Below are 20835 nucleotides of genomic sequence, written 5' to 3'. Positions count from 1 at the left end.
AATGGCTCAATCATTCTCTGCAACCTGATAATTTATCCAAATGCTTAAGTAGCTCCACTTTGGACATCCTACAGACAACTCAATTTAAGTGCCCAAAGCTGAGTGCATTACCTCAAATTGCTATTAGCCTGAAATTCCTCTTCCTAAAAACCACAATTCCTGGATTCTGAATTACAACAAATGGTTACGATACTCAACTGCTCACAGCAGAAACGAGGATTACCACAGGCTGTGTTTCCCTTATTATATATGAACATTCATTCTGACACTTTTTTTAGTTGCTCTCAAGTCATTTTGCTGACTTCGCTCAGGCACTCACAGTTGCTCATCTCATCAACATCACTGAAAGAGACCCTGTTTAGTGTTTATTAAATTGGCATCTCTATGTTCTTCCCGTAGCACAAAATCTTACTCGTGCTTTATACTTTTTTATATATCTTTTTCTTCCCATGTAGGCTTCTTTTTATCTTTATTTATTGGCTAGAGATAGCCAGAAATTGAGAGGGGATAGAGAGGGAGAGATAGAGGTCCAGTAGATGGCTCAGTGGATAAAACATTGGACTCTCAAGCATGAGGTCCCGAGGTCAATACCTGGCAGCACATGTACCACCAGAGTGATGTCTGGTTCTGGTTCTCTCTCTCCCTCTCTCTCTCCTGTTATCTTTCTCAATAAATAAATAAAATCTTAAAATAAAAGGGGGAGGGGAGGGAGAAGGAGAGAGAAGAGGGCAAAGAGAGAGAGAGAGAGAGACCTGCAGCAATGCTTCGCTACTTGTGAAGCTTTCCCTCTGCATGTGGGGACCGGGATCTCAAACTTGGGTCCTTGTGCACTGTAAAATGTGCGCTCAACCAGGTGTGCCACCACCCAGCCCTATGTTTCATACATTTGTGCACAACAGTCAGCCCAAACAAAAATTCTTTTCATTTCTGACATTCACATTTGGAAATAAGGCACTTCAATTTCATAAGAACATGTGAATGCTAGGATTTAAAGTTTCCAAAAATAAGCTGCCACTTTCCCTTTCAATGATCTCTTTCCAACTTGGACCCAGCAATGTCATCTGCACCACTGTCTAGAAGCTCCATGTTTGCCTAATGTAGTAATCCAACTCTTCATGTACTGTCTTTTCTCCTCAGACAAACTAGTCTAGAAATCAGGATGATGACAGATGGGCCAAGGTTTGTCTCCAGTGGTCTCGGTGTCTCCTGTATGCTTTCTTTCATTCTCTGTAAAAATACAACCAAATACAGAATGGTATGGCACACTGGTTAAAAAACAGTAAAAGCATTCGACGCTGGGTCTAAGGACACTGGGTCTAAGGACTGATTTGATTATGGCAGGAAAGAATACACAAAATCCCAGAGCAGAAGATATTAGTAATAAGAAAGAAAAGTAAAATGAATGGGCCAAGGAAAACAATAATCCTCCTTTACAATATAATGCAAAAGTATTAAAAAATTGTGACACGTCAAAATCATAAGAACAAGAATTTTGTTTAGAAGCACTCCAGCATTGTGGATGTTTACCATACAGTGACACAGAGAGTGGCACACTTAGCTCCCCATCTGTCATTAGCCCTTCCAGTGGCATGAGGATTGCTCAGGCTTCTAAAAATGAGAAATTCTGGTGTCCCAGGAGGTAGAGCAGTAGATAAAGCACTGAACTCGCAAGCAGGAGATGCTGAGTTCAGTCTGTTATCACGTGTGTCAGATGCTCTGGTTCTCTCTCATTAATGACTTTGTTTTTACATTTGATGAGAATTTCTGGGGAAACTAAGGATACATTCACTCTGATTCGATGACTTTCAAAAATCTGTTCTTTTTTTAAAATATTTATTTATTCCCTTTTGTTGCCTTTGTTTTATTGTAATTATTTTTTTATTTTAAATTTATTTCTTTATTGGGGAATTAATGTTTTACATTCAACAGTAAATACAATATATTGTTGTAATTATTGTTGTTATTAATGTCATTGTTGTTGGATAGGACAGAGAGAAATGGAGAGAGGAGGGGAAGACAGAGAGGGGAAGAGAAAGACACCTGCAGGCCTGCTTCACCACCTGTGAAGCGACTCCCCTGCAGGTGGGGAGCCCGGGGCTAGAACTGGGTTCCTTACACCGTTAGTTGTGCTTTACACCACAGGCGCTTAATCCACTGTACTACCACCCGCCTCCCAAGTCTGTTCTTTTTTTTTTTTTTCCTCCAGGGTTATTGCTGGGCTTGGTGCCTGCACCATGAATCCACCGCTCCTGGAGGCCATTTTTTTCCCCTTTTGTTGCCCTTGTTGTTGTAGCCTCGTTGTGGTTATTATTATTACCATTTTTGATGTTGTTCGTTGTTGGATAGGACAGAGAGAAATGGGAGAGAGGAGGGAAAGAGAGGGGGAGAGAAAGACACCTGCAGACCTGCTTCACCGCCTGTGAAGTGACTCCCCTGAAGGTGGGGGGCCGGGGGCTCGAACCGGGATCCTTACGCTGGTCCCTGCGCTTTGCGCCACCGCCCAACCCCCTAAATCTGTTCATTTTAATAAATTTTTTATATTTATTTATTTTCCCTTTTGTTGTCCTTGTTGTTTTCATTGTTTCATTTTTGTAGTTATTATTGTTGTTACTGATGTCGTCGTCGTTGGATAGGACAGAGAAATGGAGAGAGGAGGGGAAGACAGAGAGGAGGAGAGAAAGACAGACACCTGCAGACCTGCTTCACCGCCTGTGAAGTGACGCCCCTACAGCTGGGGAGCTAAGGGCTCCAACCGGGATCCTTAAGCGGGTCCTTGCGCTTTGCACCACTGCACTACCGCCCGACTCCCCAATATGTTTTTTTATTATTATTTATTTTATTTTTGAGAGAGATGCAGAGAGAAAAGACAGAGAGAAACACCAGAGCACTGCTCAGTTCTGGCTTTTATGGTGGTGCGGGGGACTGAACCTGGGACTTCGGAGCCTCAGGCATGAGGGTCTCTTTGCATAACACCATTATGCTATCTACCCCCACCCCAATCTGTTCATTTTTGAATATGTGACAATATTACCCTAATTGTGTTAAAATGACAACAGACTGAATGATAACATACTGAAATATTTACAAATGAAATGGTAGACTGTCTGGGATTAGCTTAAAATAGCATATGTGAAGTAAGGTTGGGGTATGTAAATGAAACAAAATGGCCCAAGAGACAGCAGCATTATACATAAAATTCTTCCTTTCATGAAACATTTCACAAAAGTACATTCAACTCCCTGCATGCTGGGTGGATTCTTGCAGCATTCCCAGGCTTGTTCTCAACTTTTGCTGCCTGTCTGCCTCACCCTGGATTCAGAGCCTGGTAACAGAAAGGGGCTGCCCCAGTTGGCTCTCCACTATTGCTGCAGCATCCCCACCTGGTTGGGGTTAACACAAGACAACAGGAGAAGCAAATCTATGAACAGGTCCAGAAGAGTCTAACAGTTATCTCACAAGTGTGAACAGTATGGAGCCAGGAGACTCAGAAGGCACTGCCTAATCTAAATTTTGTGATAGGCAGTAAACTTGAAAATCCTTAAATCCAAAGGACTTGCTCCTGATCTTTCTGAGAAGCTCAACTATTTAACTAGGAAAGCTGTTGCTAGGGCCTGGGAGGTGGCACAGTGGACAAAGCACAGCGCCAGGCAGTGGTGCATCTGGTAAAATGACCACACTACAGTGCAGGAGGACCCAGGCTAGGTTCTGATCCCCCACCTGCAGGGGGAAAGCATCACGAGTGATTAAGCAGGGTTGCAGGTATCTCTCTGTCCCTATCTTCTATCTTCCCCCATCCCTCTCAATTTCTGTTTGTCTCTATCCAATAAATAATAATAATAAATCAGGAAGAATCTTAAGACTCAAGTATGAAGTCCTGAGTTTGATCCCATCTTACATGTGCCAGAGTGATGCTCTAGTTTCTTCTCTCATTCATAAGTTAAAAACAAACAAAAAAAACCCACCTCGTTAAAAAGGAAAGCTATTGCTGTTAAAAAGCATCTCGAAACAACAATGACATCAATAACAACAATAACTACAGCAATAAAACAACAAGGGCAACAAAAGGGAATAAATAAAAGTAAATATTAAAAAAAAAAAAAGCATCTCGAGGGAGCCAGGCGGTAACGCAGTGAGTTAAGCGCACATGTTGCAAAGTGTAAGGGCCGACCTAAGGATCCCGGTTCAAGCCCCCGGCTCCCCACCTGCAGGGGGGTCACTTCACAGGCAGTGAAGCAGATCTGCAGGTATCTATCTTTCTCTCCCCCTCTCTGTCTTCCCCTCCTCTCTCAATTTCTCTGTCCTATCCAACAACAACAGCTATGACAACAGTAACAATTACAACAAGGGCATCAAAAGGGGGGGAGGGGATAGATGTCCTCCAGGCGCAGTGGATTTGTAGTGCAGAGTGCAGGCACCAAGCCCAGTGATAAGCCTGGAGGCAAAAAAAAAAAAGCATCTTGAGGGTGGGGGTAGATAGCATAATGGTTATGCAAAGAGACTGGGGGGGGCATCTTGAGGGCTGAGGAGATAGCATAGTGGTTAAGCAAAGGCTTTTCATGCCTGAGGCTCTGAGGTCCCAGGTTCAATCCCCAGAACCACTATAAACCAGAGCTGAGCAGTGCTCCCGTTTTTCAGTATCTTGGATTCCAGAAGAATTTAAAGACGGGTGCTGTCTTTGTTGATCTCACAGCAGCCTATGACACAGTCTGGCACCGTGGTCTCCTAGTCAAGATCTCAAGATGCCTGCCTCCATGGGTGGCCAACACTATATCGTTTCTTCTCCAAAACAGAAGATTCCGGGTGCATCTGGGTGACAAGTCTAGCAGATGGAGACTTGTCTCAAGTGGCCTCCCCCAGGGCTCTGTTCTGGCTCCTATGCTATTCATTATTTACATCAATGACCTCCCAGAAACTTCTTCAAGGAAGTTCATCTACGCCAATGACATCTGCTGTGCAACTCAGGCATCAAAGTTCGACATCGAGGAAACACTCACGAAAGACATGTCTCTGATATCTGATTACTGTAAAAAATGGCGACTAATCCCTAGCACTCTGCAAAAACGGTATCATCTGTTTTCCATCTACACCATGCCTCGGCCTCACGTGAGCTTAATGTGCAGCTTGGCTATACGAGAATCCGGCATGAAGCCCAGCCAATCTATCTTGGCGTTACTCTCGATCGCACTCTGTCATTTCACGAACATCTCATAAAAACTGCAGCAAAGGTGGGCGCGAGGAATAACATCATTGCAAGACTGGCCAGCTCCTCATGGGGCGCGAGCGCTTCCACACTACGATCATCCTCTCTGGCATTATGCTATTCCACTGCAGAATACTGTGCCCCAGTATGGTTCCGTAGCCCCCATGTCCACTTGGTCGATTCCAAATTATATTCCTCCATGAGGATAATTTCTGGAACCATCCGTTCCACCCCGGTTCCATGGCTGCCAGTTCTTAGCAACATCTTCCCGCCAGATATTCGTCGGGATGCGGCATCATCTAAGTTCATTTCCCATGTCTACGCTCGACCGGACCTGCCAATATACACAGATATCTTCACCCACCCTGTCCAACGCTTGATGTCTCGTCACCCAATCTGGTCCCCTACGCCTACACTGAACTTCTCTGTTCCAGACTCTTGGAAACAGAGTTGGCAGTCAGCTGAGGTAAAGAACAAACACCTCATCACAGACCCCTGCAAGCGTCAACCCGGCTTTGACCTAGCACGTTATGATTGGGCCCTCCTCAATCGCTATCGAACAGGCGATGGCCGGTGCGCCGCTATGTTCCATCGCTGGGGAGCCAGAGACGACCCGAACTGCCCCTGCGGCTACAGACAATGACCCACATAGTCAACGACTGCCACCTCTCCAGATTCAAAGGAGGTCTCGAAACTTTACATCAGGCTCAACTTGATGCTGTTGACTGGCTACGGAAGAAGGGCAAACGCTAGAAGAAGAAGTATCTTGGTATTCCTGTCTCTCATTAAAATAAGAAAAATATTTAAATAAATTTTTAAAAGTATCTTGAGAACCTGAAGAATAAGGATGCCAGATTCTGTGTCATTCTGACCAAGATCCTTATTCACCGTTGGCTTGCTATAATTAAACTCAACAAAATTCTTACCCCCAATTGGAAATACACCCACCACTACTAACCGTTTAGTTGTATACTTACCTGTACAGTCAAGCAATAAAATCAACATTTAACTGGGGGAAAGAGGGGATGCATTCAAAGTTGCCATAGGGTTAGAGAAATTGCTCACCAGAGCAGAGCGCATGTCTTGCCATGTGAACAACCCAGGTAGGAACCCAGAACCATTAGGACAAAGCTCTAAGGTTCTACTCCCTATCTCCATCTGAATGAAAAAGTGGCCTAGAAATGGTGAAATCTCTGATGTGCAAGGTCCAGGCTACATACACACATACATACACACACACACACACAGACACAACTTCCATTAACCATACATTTTACTAGAATACTGTAGTTTATTCTTCTTTTTTTTTTTTTTTTAAACCAGAGCACTGCTCAGCTCTGGTTTATGGTGGAGCCGAGGCTTGAACCTGCGACTTTGGAGCCTCAGGCATGATAGCCTCTGCATAACCATTATGTTGTCTACCCCCACCCGTAGGTTCCATTTCCTAGTGTAGGAAGCTCATAAATGGCTAAATTAGATAATAATGAGAGTGGGGAGGTAGTGCAGCAGGTTAGAAGTGCAAGGACAAAAAAAAAGAAGCACAAGGACCAGAGTAAGGATCCCAGTTCAAGCTCACAGCTCCCCCCAGCTCCCCACCTACAGGGGAATCACAGGCAGTGAAGCAGGTCTGCAGGTGTCTCTCTTCCCCTCTCTCCATTTCTCTCTGTCCTATCCAACAAGGGCATCAATAACAATAATAAAAACAGAGCAACAAAAGGGAAAATGAATAAAATAAAATAAATAAAGTAGATAATAATAACCACATTCATCATTAAAGTGTCCAGGTTAAAATAAAGCCATCCCAGGCAGGGGTGGATAGCATAATAGTATGCAAAGCTCTGAAGTCCCAAATTCAATCCCTCACACCACTATAAGCCATAGCTGAGCAGTGTTCTGGTAAAAAATAAAATATTAAAATAATGCCATCTCCCTTACAGTAAGTGAATTTAAGAGAATTCTAAAAACACAAAAACGTAGTGGTCCAGGAGGTGGTGCAGTGGACAAAGTACTGGACTCTCAAGCATGAGGTCCAGCAGTACATGTGCCAGAATGATGTCTGGTTCTTTCTCCTCCTATCTTCTTCATGAATACATAAATAAAATCTTAAAGGGGGGGGCAGGTGGTGGCACACCTGGTTGAGTGCACGTTAGTTACAGTGCAGAAGGACCCAGGTTCGAGACTCCAGCTCCCACCTGAAGGGGGAATGCTTTGTAAGTGGTAAAGCAATGTTGCAGGTGTCTCTCTGTCTCTCCCTATTAACCCTTCCCTCTCAATTTCTGACTGTCATCCAGTAAATAAAATTTTTAAAAAATGTAAAAGGGAGTCAGGTGGTAGCGCAGAGGGTTAAGCGCACGTGGTGCAAAGCACAAGGACCGGCATAAGGATCCCGGTTCGAGCCCTCAGCTCCCCACCTGCAGGGGAGTCGCTTCATGAAAAGTCAGTGAAGCAGGTCTGCAGGTGTGTATCTTTCTCTCCCCGTCTTCCCCTCCTCTCTCCATTTCTCTCTGTCCTATCCAACAATGACAACATCAATAACAACAATAACTACAACAATAAAACAAGGACAACAAAAAGGGAATACTAAAATATTTTTTAAAAACAACACAAAAATAGACAACTTTTCATCTTTATGCCATGCATGTTCAAATTTAATGTGATGGTATTAGAGATTTGTAATGAGACCCATCATATGTATCTTTAACTTATCTATTTATTGGATAGGCAAGAAATGGAGGGGGAAGGTAGAGAGGGACAGAGAATAGTGGAAAAAAAGAAAGAACTGCAGACCTGCTCCACTGCTGCTCATGAACTCCCCCCCCCCCATTCCCCACTCACACAGGTGGGGAATGGGGGATGAACCTGACTCCTGGAGCATGGTGACATTGTGCTCTACCAGGTGTGCCACTGAGTCTTTAATTTGAAAGGAAAAAAAGGTAGCTCCCAGCTTCAAACCTGGTCCCCATCACACTGAAGGAAACTTCAATGCTATGTTTCCCCTCTCCCTCTCTCTCTGTGTGTCTCTACAGATAGTCTAGAGCAGTGAAGAACCAGACAAACAAACAAAAAAGTAGTTGAGAGCTGAATCCACTGTCACAATAAAACTGGTTAAATATACAGTGGAATTTTCCTTATTTATCTATACCTAGATAGAGTGCTCTAGAAAGTTGTTTCCTGTATGGTTTATCTCTGAGAAACAAGAGGCTTATACAGACAAAATTCAAGGCCTGGATTCATTTGCCCGTTGTAGGACAGGACTGTACATCATTGTAGAGTCTTATGCTCCCCTCTGCCGCCTGGACAGTGCCCAGGAAGCATGTTCACACAGGATATCCACGCTGACACTGGGTCTTCTTTAAATGAAGATTCAACCTAGAATTGTGACTAAAAACTAGATAGCTACATACAACTTCCTAGGAATTAAAAACGATAATTGTAAACAGCACATTTTGGCAATCCTATTATTTGATTCTAGACCATGATGAACTGGGTTGACTGTATTCAAAAGTGCTAAACAGTATTTAGAAGGATGACAAACATCACTAATTACCTATCCAGTATTAATCTTCCTATTCTTTCCTACAAAGGGAATAATCCTCAATTTTTCCAGTTAAAAACCATATTTCTCAGCTTTACTTATTATGGTCACATGGCATAGTGCTGGCCAACAAGACAGGAAAAAAATAGTTTTGTTGGCATATACTTGTTTTCTTTCTCCTGTCTGGAACAAAGAAAGTAACTTTTCTCTGTGCCCACAAGATACAAGCATGAAAGTGAAGGGAGGGGAAAGTTAAGGAAGAGGAAGGAATATGAAAGTACTTAGAGTAGCTTTACTAATCCTGGACTACTTCTATCTAGACTCTAGCTTCACTAAGAAAAACAAACTGCATACTTGCTTAACTACTACACATTATCAGATATTGTTACTCAGTCCCAAAGCAAACAAACCAGCTAATGTTAAAAGCAAGTGCTAGGGCTGGGGAAACAGCATAATGGTTCCACAAAAGACTTTCATGCCTGAGGCTCCAAGGCCCCAGTTCCAATCCCAGCACTACCATAAACCAGAGATAAATAGCATTCTGGTCTTTCTCTGCATGTCTTTATCATTAAAATAATTTTTAATGTGCTTTTAAGAAAGCAGTTCCTAGTGTTTCAGGAGGTGGCAGAGTAGATAAAGTGTTGGACTCTGAAGTATGAGGTCCTGAGTTCAATCCCCAGAAACATTACACATGCCACAGTGGCATAACGGTACTGGTTCTCACTCTCACCGCTCTCATCATCAATATAATTTAAAAAAAAAGGGGGGAGGGAGGTTGGGCAGTAGTGCAGCGGGCTAAGCGCAAGTGGCACGAAGCACAAGGACCCGCATAAGGACTCCGGTTTGAGCCCCCAGCTCCCCACCTGCAGGGGAGTTACTTCACAAGCGGTGAAGCAGGTCTGCAGGTATCTTTCTCTCCCGTCTTCCCTCCTCTCCTTTTCTCTCTGTCCTATCCAACAATGACGACATCAATAACAACAGCAATAATAGCTACAATAAAACAAGGGCAACAAAAGGGAAAATAAACAAAAAAAAATTAAAAATTAAAAAAAAAAGATCCTACTAGCTAGTGAAACCTTGGGTTCTCAGAAAAGTCATGGCACACTTTTGCACCAAAAAACATGACTTTCCCTTCCTGTACTCCAACTGACAAAGCCCAGGACTTGCATGCCTAAAACTCCTGACTTGATGCCTGATGATGCACGTAAACGGGTGGTAAGTAATCTAGCATCTTTCTCTTCTTCTCTTCTCTCTCCTCCCCACCTCAAAACTATCTCATATGAATTAAATAAAAATACTAGGAAACTAAGTGTGCCAAGAGCAGAGGGAATAAATAAACTGTCACAAGATGGACAACACAGAACTGAGTCAACAGCATTCACACAATCCTGCCGGGGAGGTGACAGTGAACAGTGTGCCACACAAGCATGAAGCCCCTGCACCACACAGGACAGATGCTACTTCAGTTTGTCTTGCCTCTTTCTCTCCCTTCTCAAGATAACCACTTGTGAAAATATAAGTGATCTGGATAAATCTTCAAGCGAACTTGAGCAAAAGAAAACAGAGTGGTCCGGGAGGTGGCGTAGTGGATAAACCACTGGACTCTCAAGCATGAAGTCCTGAGTTCAGTCCCCGGCAGCACACTCTGGTTCTTTCTCTCCTATCTTTCTCATGAATAAATAAATAATTAAAAAAAAGAAAAAAAGAGGGGAGTCAGGCAGTAGCAAAGCTCAAGGACCAGCGTAAGGATCCCGGTTCAAGCCCCTGGTTCCCCATCTGCAGGGGAGTCGCTTCACAGGCAGTGAAGCAGGTCTGCAGGTATCTGTCTTTCTCTCCCCATCTTCCCCATCTCTCTCCATTTCTCTCTGTCCAACAACGACAACATCAGTAACCACCACAATAATAACTACAACAATAAAACAAGAGCAACAAAAGGGAATAAATATTAATAAAAAAAAAAAAGAAAAGCAAGCAAGCAACAAAGTACACACTGTATCAATCCACTTACATGTATAAAAAACAAGTTAAGCCAACCTGTGTGTCAGCAGTGTTCTGGATCTGAGTACTGGTTGCATGGATGTACTTAGTTTGTGAAAATCCAAACTGCACACAAATGTGCATTTTCAGACATACATGTTATCTTCACTATAATCCTTCTCAGGGTTGGAGATATGTTATATATACATGTAATATACATATAATACATATATATGTATATTAAGGATTCCGGTTCGAGACCCCAGCTCCCCACCTGCTTGTCTCTTCACAAGCAGTGAAGCAACTCTGCAGGTGTCTGTCTTTCTCTCCTCCTGTCTCCCCTCCTCTCTCAATTTCTCTCTGTCCTATCCAACAGCAAGGACAGCAATAACAACAACCACAAACAAGGACGAAAAAAGGAAAAAATGGCCTCCAGGAGCAGTGGATTCATAGTACAGGCACCCAGGCACAGTGATAACCCTGGAAGCAAAAAAAAAAAAAAAAAAACTGCGGTCCAGGAGGTGGCGCACTGGCTCTCAAGCAGGAAAGCAGGAAGACCTGAGTTCAATCCCTGGCAGCAAGCACATGTACCAGTGATGTCTGTTCCTATCTTTCTCATAAAAAAATTAAATGTTTTTTTAAGAAAAACTGTTCTGGGAGTTGGGCTGTAGCGCAGCGGGTTAAGCGCAGGTGGCACAAAGAGAAAGGACCAGAGTAAGGATACCGGTTGGAGCCCTGGCTTCCCACCTGCAGGGGAGTCGCTTCACAAGCGGTGAAGCAGGTCTGCAGGTATCTTTCTCTCCCCACCCCACCCCCCGTCTTCCCCCCATCTCTCTCCATTTCTGTCCTATCCAACAACGCCGACAATAATAATAACTACAAAAATAAAACAAGGGCAACAAAAGGGAATAAATAAATATTTAAAAAAAGAAGAAGAAAAACTGTTCTGGGAATCTCTCAGTGGTATGCATGGATTCCTCAGCTCTGGTTGATGTATTTAAACGATTCTGAACAGACCTGGAGATAATGCACTGGACCTTGAGCTTAAGCCCCAGCATCGAATGTGCCAGAGTGATGCTCTGGTTTGTTCTCTCCCCCCAGCCCCCTTCTCTCATTAATAAAAAATTGTCTTCAACTTCAGCTTTTGTTAGGTTAACTATGTCTATTGAGGTTTACAGTATAACACAGTAAAACTCAGAAATGTTGTGGTCCGGGAAGTAGCATAGTGGATAAAGCACTGGACTGTCAAGCATGAGGTTCTAAGTTCAACTCCTGGCAGCACATGTACCAGAGTAATGTCTGGTTCTTTCGCTCTCCTATCTTTCTCATAAATAAATAAATAAAATATTTTTTAAAAAAACAACTTAGAAGTGTTTTTTGTGTATGTGATTTAAAATTAATTCACAAAATTGTAAGATAACGAGGTATATATAATTCCACACCGTCCCACCATCAGAGCTCTGCGCCCCCACTCCCTCCATTGGAAATTGCAGTGGTTCTCCCAAGGCCACAACCATGTGTTGACTATTATTTCTCTGTCTATATTTATATATATTTGCCCACTTTTCTATGGTCTTGCCTTCTCTTCTTTCCTATCACTACTTCCAAATGTCTTTCCATTTTCATCTTCTCTCTCTGGGTCCTGATGGAGTTGGAGTTGAGAGCCCTCAGCTTCCTCTAACAGTTCTCCTGCTCTGGAAGCATGGAGCAAAATTATTTTTTGAAGTGCAGAAGGTAGGAATTCTGGCTTCTGTAATTGCTCGAGAAGTGTTTTTTTTTTTTTTAATTCTTATTATTTATTCCTTTTTGTTGCCCTTGTTGTTTTACTGTTATAGTTATGATTGATGTCATTGTTGTTAGATAGGACTGAGACAAATGGAGAGAGGAGGGGAAGACAGAGAGGGGGAGAGGAAGATAGACACCTGCAGACCTGCTTCACCGCTTGTGAAGCGACTCCCCTGCAGGTGGGGAGCCAGGGGCTCGAACCGGGATCCTTATGTGGGTCCTTGTGCTTTGCGCCAACTGCACTTAACCTGCTGCGCTACCACCCTCGAGAAGTATTTTAAATACATGTTAGCTAATTTAAAAATCTCAAACCTGACCTGGTGGTGGTGCACCTGGTTGAGCATACATGCTACAATTCACAAGGATGCAGGGTTGAAACCTGTAAGGGGAAGCTTCACAAGCAGTGAAGCAGTGTTGCAGCTGGCTGTCTCTATCAGCCCCCCCTTCCCTCTGGATTTCTGGCTGTTTAGCCAATAAATAAAGACAATAAAAAATAAAACAAATAATAAACCAGATACATACCAGCAGATAACATTTTTAAAATATGGAACATATCGTGAATGTGTCATCTTTATGCAAGGATCATGTTTAGTTCCAATTTTAGTATATATCCTGTTGTGTAGTAAAATGTTCTGAGGCTGGTCCAAATTCAGTGGTGTTTACACTTAACTGATCACAACCAGTTACAGATCTCTTGGGAGCATGGCAGTAGGGGTTAAGCACACATGGTGGCCCCAGGCTCCCCACCTGCAGGGGGGTGTCTTCACAAGGTGAAGCAGGTCTGAAGGTGTCTGTCTCCCTATCTCCCCGTCCCCTCTCAATTTCTGTCTTATTCAATAAAAAAAAAGTGGAAAAATGTGGTCCGAGAGGTAGCGCAGTGATAAAGCTTTGGACTCTCAAGCATGAGGTCCTAAGTTCGATCCCCGGCAGCACGTGTGCCAGAGTGATGTCTGGTTCTTTCTCCTATCTTTCTCATTAATGAATAAATAAAATCTTTTAAAATATTTTTAAAAAGTAGAAAAATGGGGCAGGGGAGACAGCATAATGGTTATGCAAATAGATTCTCATGCCTGAGGCTCCTAAATCCCAGGTTCAATCCCCCGCACCACCATTAAGACTGAGCTGAGCAGTGCTCTGGTGTTTCTCTCTCTCTCCTCTCTCTTCTCTCTCTCTCCATCTCTCTCAAAAATAAAATTAATAAAAAAATTTTTTAAATAAAATAAAATAAAAAGTAGAAAAATGAAATGTTAAGAGCATGGCATATACTTTTATTAAAATATATTTTAGGGAGTCAGGTGGTGGTAGCAGTGTTAAGCGCATGTGGTGCAAAGTGCAAGGAAGGACTGGTGTAAGGATCCCGGTTCCAGCCCGCTCCCCACCTGCAGTGGAGTTGCTTCACAGGCAGTGAAGCAGGTCTGCAGGTGTCTGTCTATCTTTCTCTCCCCCTCTTTATCTTCCCCTCCTCTCTCAATTTCTCTCTGTCCTAACATCGACAATGTCAGTAACAATAACTGCAACAACAATGAAAGAAAAAAAACAAGGGTAACAAAATGAAAAATAAATAAATATTATATATATATATACATATATATATTAGAAACTATTGAGAAGAGTAGTACTGCTGGGCGGGGTTAGATAGCACAATGGCTCTGCAAAGAGACTCCCATGCTTGAGGCTCCAAAGCACCAGGGTCAATCAATACCCTGCACCACTACAACCCAGAGCTGACCAGTGCTCTGGTTTAAAAAAAAAAAATCTGTTGGAAAAAAAAAAAGTAGTACAGCCTTGCATTTTTGCAAATCTTTGTAATATCCTACTTCATAAAAGTACCTAGAGGGAGTCAGGCGGTAGCGCAGCAAGTTAAGCAGCACATGACATGGAGCGCAAGGACCAGAGTAAGGATCGCCCCGGACTCCCCACCTGCAGGGGAGTTGCTTCACAGGCAGTAAAGCAAGTCTGCAGGTGTCTGTCTTTCTCTCCCCCTCTCTTGTCTTCCCCTCCTCTCTCAATTTCCCTCTGTCCTATCCAACAACGACATCAATAACTACTACAACAATAAAAACAAGGGCAACAAAAGGAAAACTAAATAAAGTGCCTAGAATTCCACATCTGCTTCTACCTTATTGTCTGTAGGAAACTTGGCTGATCAGCAATGATAGAATGACGACACAAAAAGAAAAATGATGTCCTAGTATGATCATGAAAATAGTTTTGGCCCCCACACCTATGGACATCTAATCTTTGACAAAGGGGCCCAGACTATTACATGGGGAAAGCAGTCTCTCTTCAACAAATGGTGCTGGAAACAATGGGTTGAAACATGCAGAAGAATGAAACTGAACCACTGTATTTCACCGAATACAAAAGTAAATTCCAAGTGGATCAAGGGCTTGGATGTTAGACCACAAACTATCAAATACTTAGAGGAAAATATTGGCAGAACTCTTTTCCGCATAAATTTTTTTTGTATTTATTTATTTTCCAATTTGTTGCCCTTGTTTTTTTCTTTTCTTTTTTCTTTTCCTTTTTGTTGGCCTCGTTGTTTTTCGCATAAATTTTAAAGACATTTTCAATGAAACGAATCCAATTACAAAGAAGACTAAGGCAAGTATAAACCTATGGGACTACATCAAATCAAAAACCTTCTTCACAGCAAAAGAAACCACTACCCAGACCAAGAGACCCCTCACAGAATGGGAGAAGATCTTTACATGCCATACATCAGACAAGAGTTTAATAACCAACATATATAAAGAGCTTGTCAGACTCAACAACAAGACAAAAAATAACCCCATCCAAAAATAGGGGGGAGGACTTGGACAGAATATTCACCACAGAAGAGATCCAAAAGGCCGAGAAACACATGAAAAAATGCTCCAAGTCTCTGATTGTCAGAGAAATGCAAATAAAGACAACAATGAGATACCACTTCACTCCTGTGAGAATGTCATACATCAGAAAAAGTAACAGCAGCAAATGCTGGAGAGGGTGTGGGGTCAAAGGAACCCTTCTGCACTGCTGGTGGGAATGTCAATTGGTCCAACCTCTGTGGAGAACAGTCTGGAGAACTCTCAGAAGGCTAGAAATGGACCTACCCTATGACCCTGCAATTCCTCTCCTGGGGATAGATCCTAAGGAACCCAACACATCCATCCAAAAAGATCTGTGTACACATATGTTCTTGGCAGCACAATTTGTAATAGCCAAAACCTGGAAGCAACCCAGGTGTCCAACAACAGATGAGTGGCTGAGCAAGTTGTGGTATATATACACAATGGAATACTACTCAGCTGTAAAAAATGGTGACTTCACCGTTTTCAGCCGATCTTGGATGGACCTTGAAAAAATCATGTTGCGTGAGATAAGTCAGAAACAGAAGGATGAATATGGGATGATCTCACTCTCAGGCCGAAGTTGAAAAACAAGATCAGAAAAGAAAACACAAGTAGAACCTGAAATGGAATTGGCGTATTGCACCAAAGTAAAAGACTCTGGGGTTGGTGGGTGGGAAGAATACAGATCCATGAAGGATGATGAATGACATAGTGGAGGTTGTATTGTTAAATGGGAATCTGGGGAATGTTATGCATGTACAAACTATTGTATTTACTGTTGAATGTAAAACATTAATTCCCCAATAAAGAAATAGATTTAAAAAAATAATAAAATAGTTTTGGCCTTAAGGACCTCCTAAAAATAATCTCAGGAACCTCTGGCCCGGAAGCAGTTGTCTATGACCTACATCCTATATTTCTTTATAATTTTCTGTATTTTGATAAAGAAATTGAGAAGGAAAAGGAAAACAACCTCAGCACTGCTCAGTTAGTGGACTCTCCCACCCCACCCCCACGGGTGGGGATGGGGAGGCTTGAACCCGGGTCCTTAGGCTCTGTATGTGTAAGCTCTCCAGGGTGCACCATCACCTTCGCCCAGAGACCTTTATGGCTCCCTTCAATGGCAGGAAACGAAATCAAACTGGTGTAATAAATTCTTTAATTTACTTTATACCTCATTTTGCACAATACTCTTTCATCAGACGGCAGTAAATTTCAGCATGCCTCCCAGACCCTGCTTAGCATCAAAATAAAAGGGTGATGAAAGTAAGAATTCACACCTGTTCTTCCCTCTACGTAACCAGTAAACAACTGCCTCGGGAGATACTGACAAAGCCATTTCCCACACCAACTTGGGAATTCACTCAGGCGGCAAGACCCATGCAGAACTAAGCTAAATCACGGTTCAGCTTTAAAAATACAGATATATTCTGGAAGACAGCACAAATCCTCAAAAGCCTCACTGGCTTTCACCAAACTAGGTTAAATACCATGGGAGCGCGTGTGTGAGGTTTAAAAGTTCAAGTACGTAATGGAATTGATTAAAGTTTTCTAGATAGCTATCACTAAACAAGCACAAGGGGCAAAAAAAAAAAAAAAATCCTTTAAGTAAATAAATAAAACAGTCAAAAGTCGCTTGAACAAAGCAAAAGGAAATCCAGACAGAAATCCAGACACAACACTAGCCACGAATGTGGTTCAAACTGCAATGGGACGAGGAGAGGACGAGGAGGGGGGAAAGGAGAAAGAAAGAAAGAAAGAAAGAAAGAAAGAAAGAAAGAAAGAAAGAAAGAAAGAAAGAAAGAAAGAAAGAAAGAAAGAAAGAAAGAAAGAAAGAAAGAAAGAAAGAAAGAGACCTAAAACACGGAGAAGTGAAACCGTTGGCGACTGGGCGCGAAGCCCTGACCCAGTGTCGGCGGCCGCAGACCCTCCCCCTGGCCGGGCACAGCCGGGCGGGCAGCGCGCACCGAGTCGCGGCGGGGACTGCGCGCTCTCGCGAGTCGCGGGGCTGGTCCCGCGCGAGACGTGGGCGAAGGTCCGAGAACAGGCGGCGGCGGCGCGGCCCCAGACACGAGCCCCGGGCTTCCCAGCACAAGCCGGGCACCGCTCGGGGCTCTCGGCCGGCCCTCGGCCCCTGCCCGGGACGCTCCCAAGAACGACCCCACCACCACCGCGCGCGCGCACGCGCGAACACACACACACAGAAATAAATAAAAACACACATGATCCGTAACAGAAAGTGGAGGCCACCCGCGCCTCAGGACCGGCGCGCCTCCCGGGCAGGGATTTTCCTTCCGTTACATAACTGGGGCCTAGATCTCCGCTTCTGCCGGCGGTCCCGGAGGCGCGGTGGGACGGCTCCCGCGGGGCCCTTTCCAGGGAGGCGGGAGCCGGGCCCCGCAGCAGGTCGAGCCCCCCGGACGCGAAGAGGGCCGCATCGGGAGGAGGCCTCCAGAAGAGGTCCCGGGGCGCCGGCGGTGCTGGACACCCACGGCCGGCCGGGCGGGCGGCTGCCGACGCTCCCATCGAGGCCCCAGCGTCCCGGCCGCCCCCCCGGAACCGAACCCCAACCGGCCTCCCCCTCCCTCAGGCCGCGCTCCCCTCCCCCGCGCATCCATCCCCGGCCTTGGCCGGGCGGCGGGAGGACCCGCCAAGCCCGGCTTCGATCACCGCCGCCGGAAAGCCCTCAGGCCCTCACCTGATCAGACATGGTGATGGGCGGCTTCACGCCGGGTCTCCGCACAGTAGCGGCTTCGGGTAGGTAGAAGCTCGCTCTGGGGTTTACAAATCCGTCTCTCCCTTCCCCACAGCACAACACCGCAACTGGAGGGACTTCCGGTACGTCTGGCGTCACTTCCGCCAGGCGCAGGGAGGAGGGCTGGGGAGTCGGGGGTCCTGGCGAGGTGGAAAAGTGCGCAGGGGATCCGCCAGAGGAGAGAGGGTCCGGCTGGGGCCGTGCCGCCGCAGGGCTCCGGAGAAAAGCCACGGCCTCCTCGTCAACTCCGGGGACCGGCCGGGGCGCCTCGGGCCCGAGTGTGCGGCCTCCGTCCCGCCCCCGGGGGGAAACGCGGTCTCCCCAGCGTCGGCGTCTGGAACCCCGCCGGCAGCCGCGACCCCCCCTCGGACGCCTAGCGGGGTCCGGGCGCCCAGCCCCAGGGCCTCCATTGTCTCCTCCCCGCCGCCTGCCGAGTTAAATCGGAATGAGCGCCGGTCCTCCTCACCCGGGAGCTAACGTTTTTTAATAACCAGTTCCTTTCCCACTCGCTAGGCTTAGGTTAAAAGGGGGGGCAAAAAAAAGCGAGGTTCCGATTGGACACGAGCCTGATGGCTCCCGAGGAGAAGGGCGGCTGCGGGAGACGCTGGCTCTGGTGCTGCGTGAAGTCCGGCCCAGCCTTCCGTGGCTCCTTCTGTAAAATGACCGCGGGCCTCCCGGCATCCGGCGGAGGGTCGGCTAAACGCGAATGGGAGGCGACTGGGACTGCGGACACCGGCCCGCAGCTCTCACGCCCGTCCTTGCTTGTTCGTCTGTTTATTTATTTTAGCGGAGCACTTCTCAGCTCTGGCTTATGGTGGATTGTTTGATAATGTTCATTAAAGCTCAGTAAAACTGTTACGTGAATAATGATGATGATGCTGCAGGAGGCACAGTCGCTGAGGGACAGTGCAGGGCGCGGGGGGGGGGGGGAACACTTTGTTTTCACCGGCACGTCGACAGGGACCAGGACACTGGACTTAGAAAATGAGGCGCCAAGCTCGCTCTCCCTGTGCCAGCATCACTGGTGATCTCCCTCTCTCTCGTTAATAATTTTTTATCATTTTTTTAAATTTTTTATATTTATTTTCCCTTTTGTTGCCCTTGTTTTATTGTAGTTACTGTTATTGTTGTTACTGATGTCGTCATTGTTTGATAGGACAGAGAAATGGAGAGAGGAGGGGAAGACAGAAAAGGGGAGAGAAAGATAGACACCTGCAGACCTGCTTCACCACCTGTGAAGCGACTCCCTGGCAGGTGGAGAGCTGGGGCTCGAACCCGGATCCTTACGCAGGTCCTTGTGCTGTGCGCCACATGCGCTTAACCCACTGCGCTACCACCCGGCTCCTTTTTTTTTTTTTGCCTCCAGAGTTATTGCTGGGATTCAATGCCTGCACCATGAATCCACTGCTCCTAGAGGCCATTTTTTCCACCCTTTGTTGCCCTTGTTGCCGTATCTTTTTTTTTTTAATATTTATTTATTCCTTTTTGTTGTCCTTGTTGTATTGTAGTTATTGTTGTAGTCGTTGTTGGATAGGACAGAGAGAAATGGAGAGAGGAGGGGAAGACAGAGGGAGAGAGAAAAATAGACACCTGCAGACCTGCTTCACTGCCTGTGAAGCGACTCCCCTGCAGGTGGGGAGCCGGGGCTCGAACCGGGATCCTTACGCCAGTCCTTGCGCTGTGCTCCACCGGCGCTACCGCCAGACTCCAGGTCATTCTTTCTTTAACAGAGATAGAAACACTGAGAGGGAAGTGGGAGAAAGAGATACTTGCAACATTGCTTCACAACTTGTGAAGCTTCCCCTGAAGGTGGAGGCTGTGGACTTGAACCCAGGTCCTTGCACATGGTAACGTGTGTGCTTACTGGGTACACCATCACCCAGCCCCATAAAGATTTTTTAAAAAGCTAAATGATTTTACTCAAATAGTGCACCTGCTTTGCCTTGCATGCCACCCAGCTGTGGCTTAAAGTGGTGAGGTACTGAACCTGGAACCTTAGAGCCTCAGGCATTTTTTTTATAACCATATGCTACCTCCCACCTATTTTTTTTTTCTTTTATTTAATAGGGCAACAGAAATCGAGAGGAGGGAGGGAGGGAGATAGAGAGGGAGAGAAAAGGAGAAACACAGACCTGCTTCATCACTCTGACTTTCTCCCTGCAGCAGGAAGTGGGGACTTGAACTTAGGTCCTTGTGTGTGGTAATGTGTGTGTCAATGCCCACTCTCCACCCCTTTTCTAGCTTATTAAGGCTATCTGTTACCATTGATTTTTGTTTTGAGATACATTTAGCATATCACATTAGTTTTAGATGTACATGATTTCACATTTGTTTTACAAAGTGATCCCCCAATAAATCTGTCACCACACATTACCCCTCACAGTTATGACTTATTTTCTTGTAATGAGAGTTAACACCTGCTATCTTAGCAACAGTTGAATATACAATACAGTATTAGTAATTTAAATCAACATGCTGTACAAAACAGACAACTGATTTTTTTTCTTTTTTTTCTTTTTTTTAATCTTTATTTGTTGGATAGAGACTGTCAGAAATTGAGAGGGAAGGGGTGATAGAGATGGAGAGAGACAGACACCTGCAGCACTGCTTCACCACTTGTGAAGCTTTCCACCTGCAGGTGGGGACCGTGGGTTCAAACCTGGGTCCTTGGGCATTGTAACATCTGCGCTCAACCAGGTGCGCCATCACCTGGCCCTTATCTTTCTTTTAAGCAGTGCAGGACCTCAGG

At 45.0% G+C, this 20835-nt stretch overlaps 1 protein-coding gene and 1 pseudogene across 4 annotated transcripts in view; both read right to left on the bottom strand.

The window, feature by feature from the left end:
- SUMO1 (small ubiquitin like modifier 1) overlaps window positions 1-18191 on the bottom strand; it is a 49249-nt gene extending 31058 nt beyond the window's left edge. For 2 of the 4 annotated variants that reach the window (XM_060194120.1, XM_060194123.1), the window contains exon 1: window positions 18030-18189. In XM_060194120.1, the coding sequence (XP_060050103.1) occupies window positions 18030-18041 (12 nt within the window). In that variant the 5' untranslated portion in view covers window positions 18042-18189. Of the gene's footprint in view, window positions 1-18029 lie in introns of all 4 variants that reach the window. The other 2 variants (XM_060194122.1, XM_007520496.2) reach the window with 2 other exon arrangements.
- LOC132539649 (small nucleolar RNA SNORA73 family) lies at window positions 8363-8539 on the bottom strand (annotated as a pseudogene).
- Window positions 18192-20835: the final 2644 nt, after the last annotated feature.

The sequence above is a fragment of the Erinaceus europaeus genome, chromosome 7 (assembly GCF_950295315.1).
Source record: "Erinaceus europaeus chromosome 7, mEriEur2.1, whole genome shotgun sequence".
NCBI classification, from domain to species: Eukaryota; Metazoa; Chordata; class Mammalia; order Eulipotyphla; family Erinaceidae; genus Erinaceus; species Erinaceus europaeus.
The sequence above is the reverse complement of the archived record's forward strand: the minus strand, read 5'-3'. Positions and strand labels throughout refer to the sequence as shown.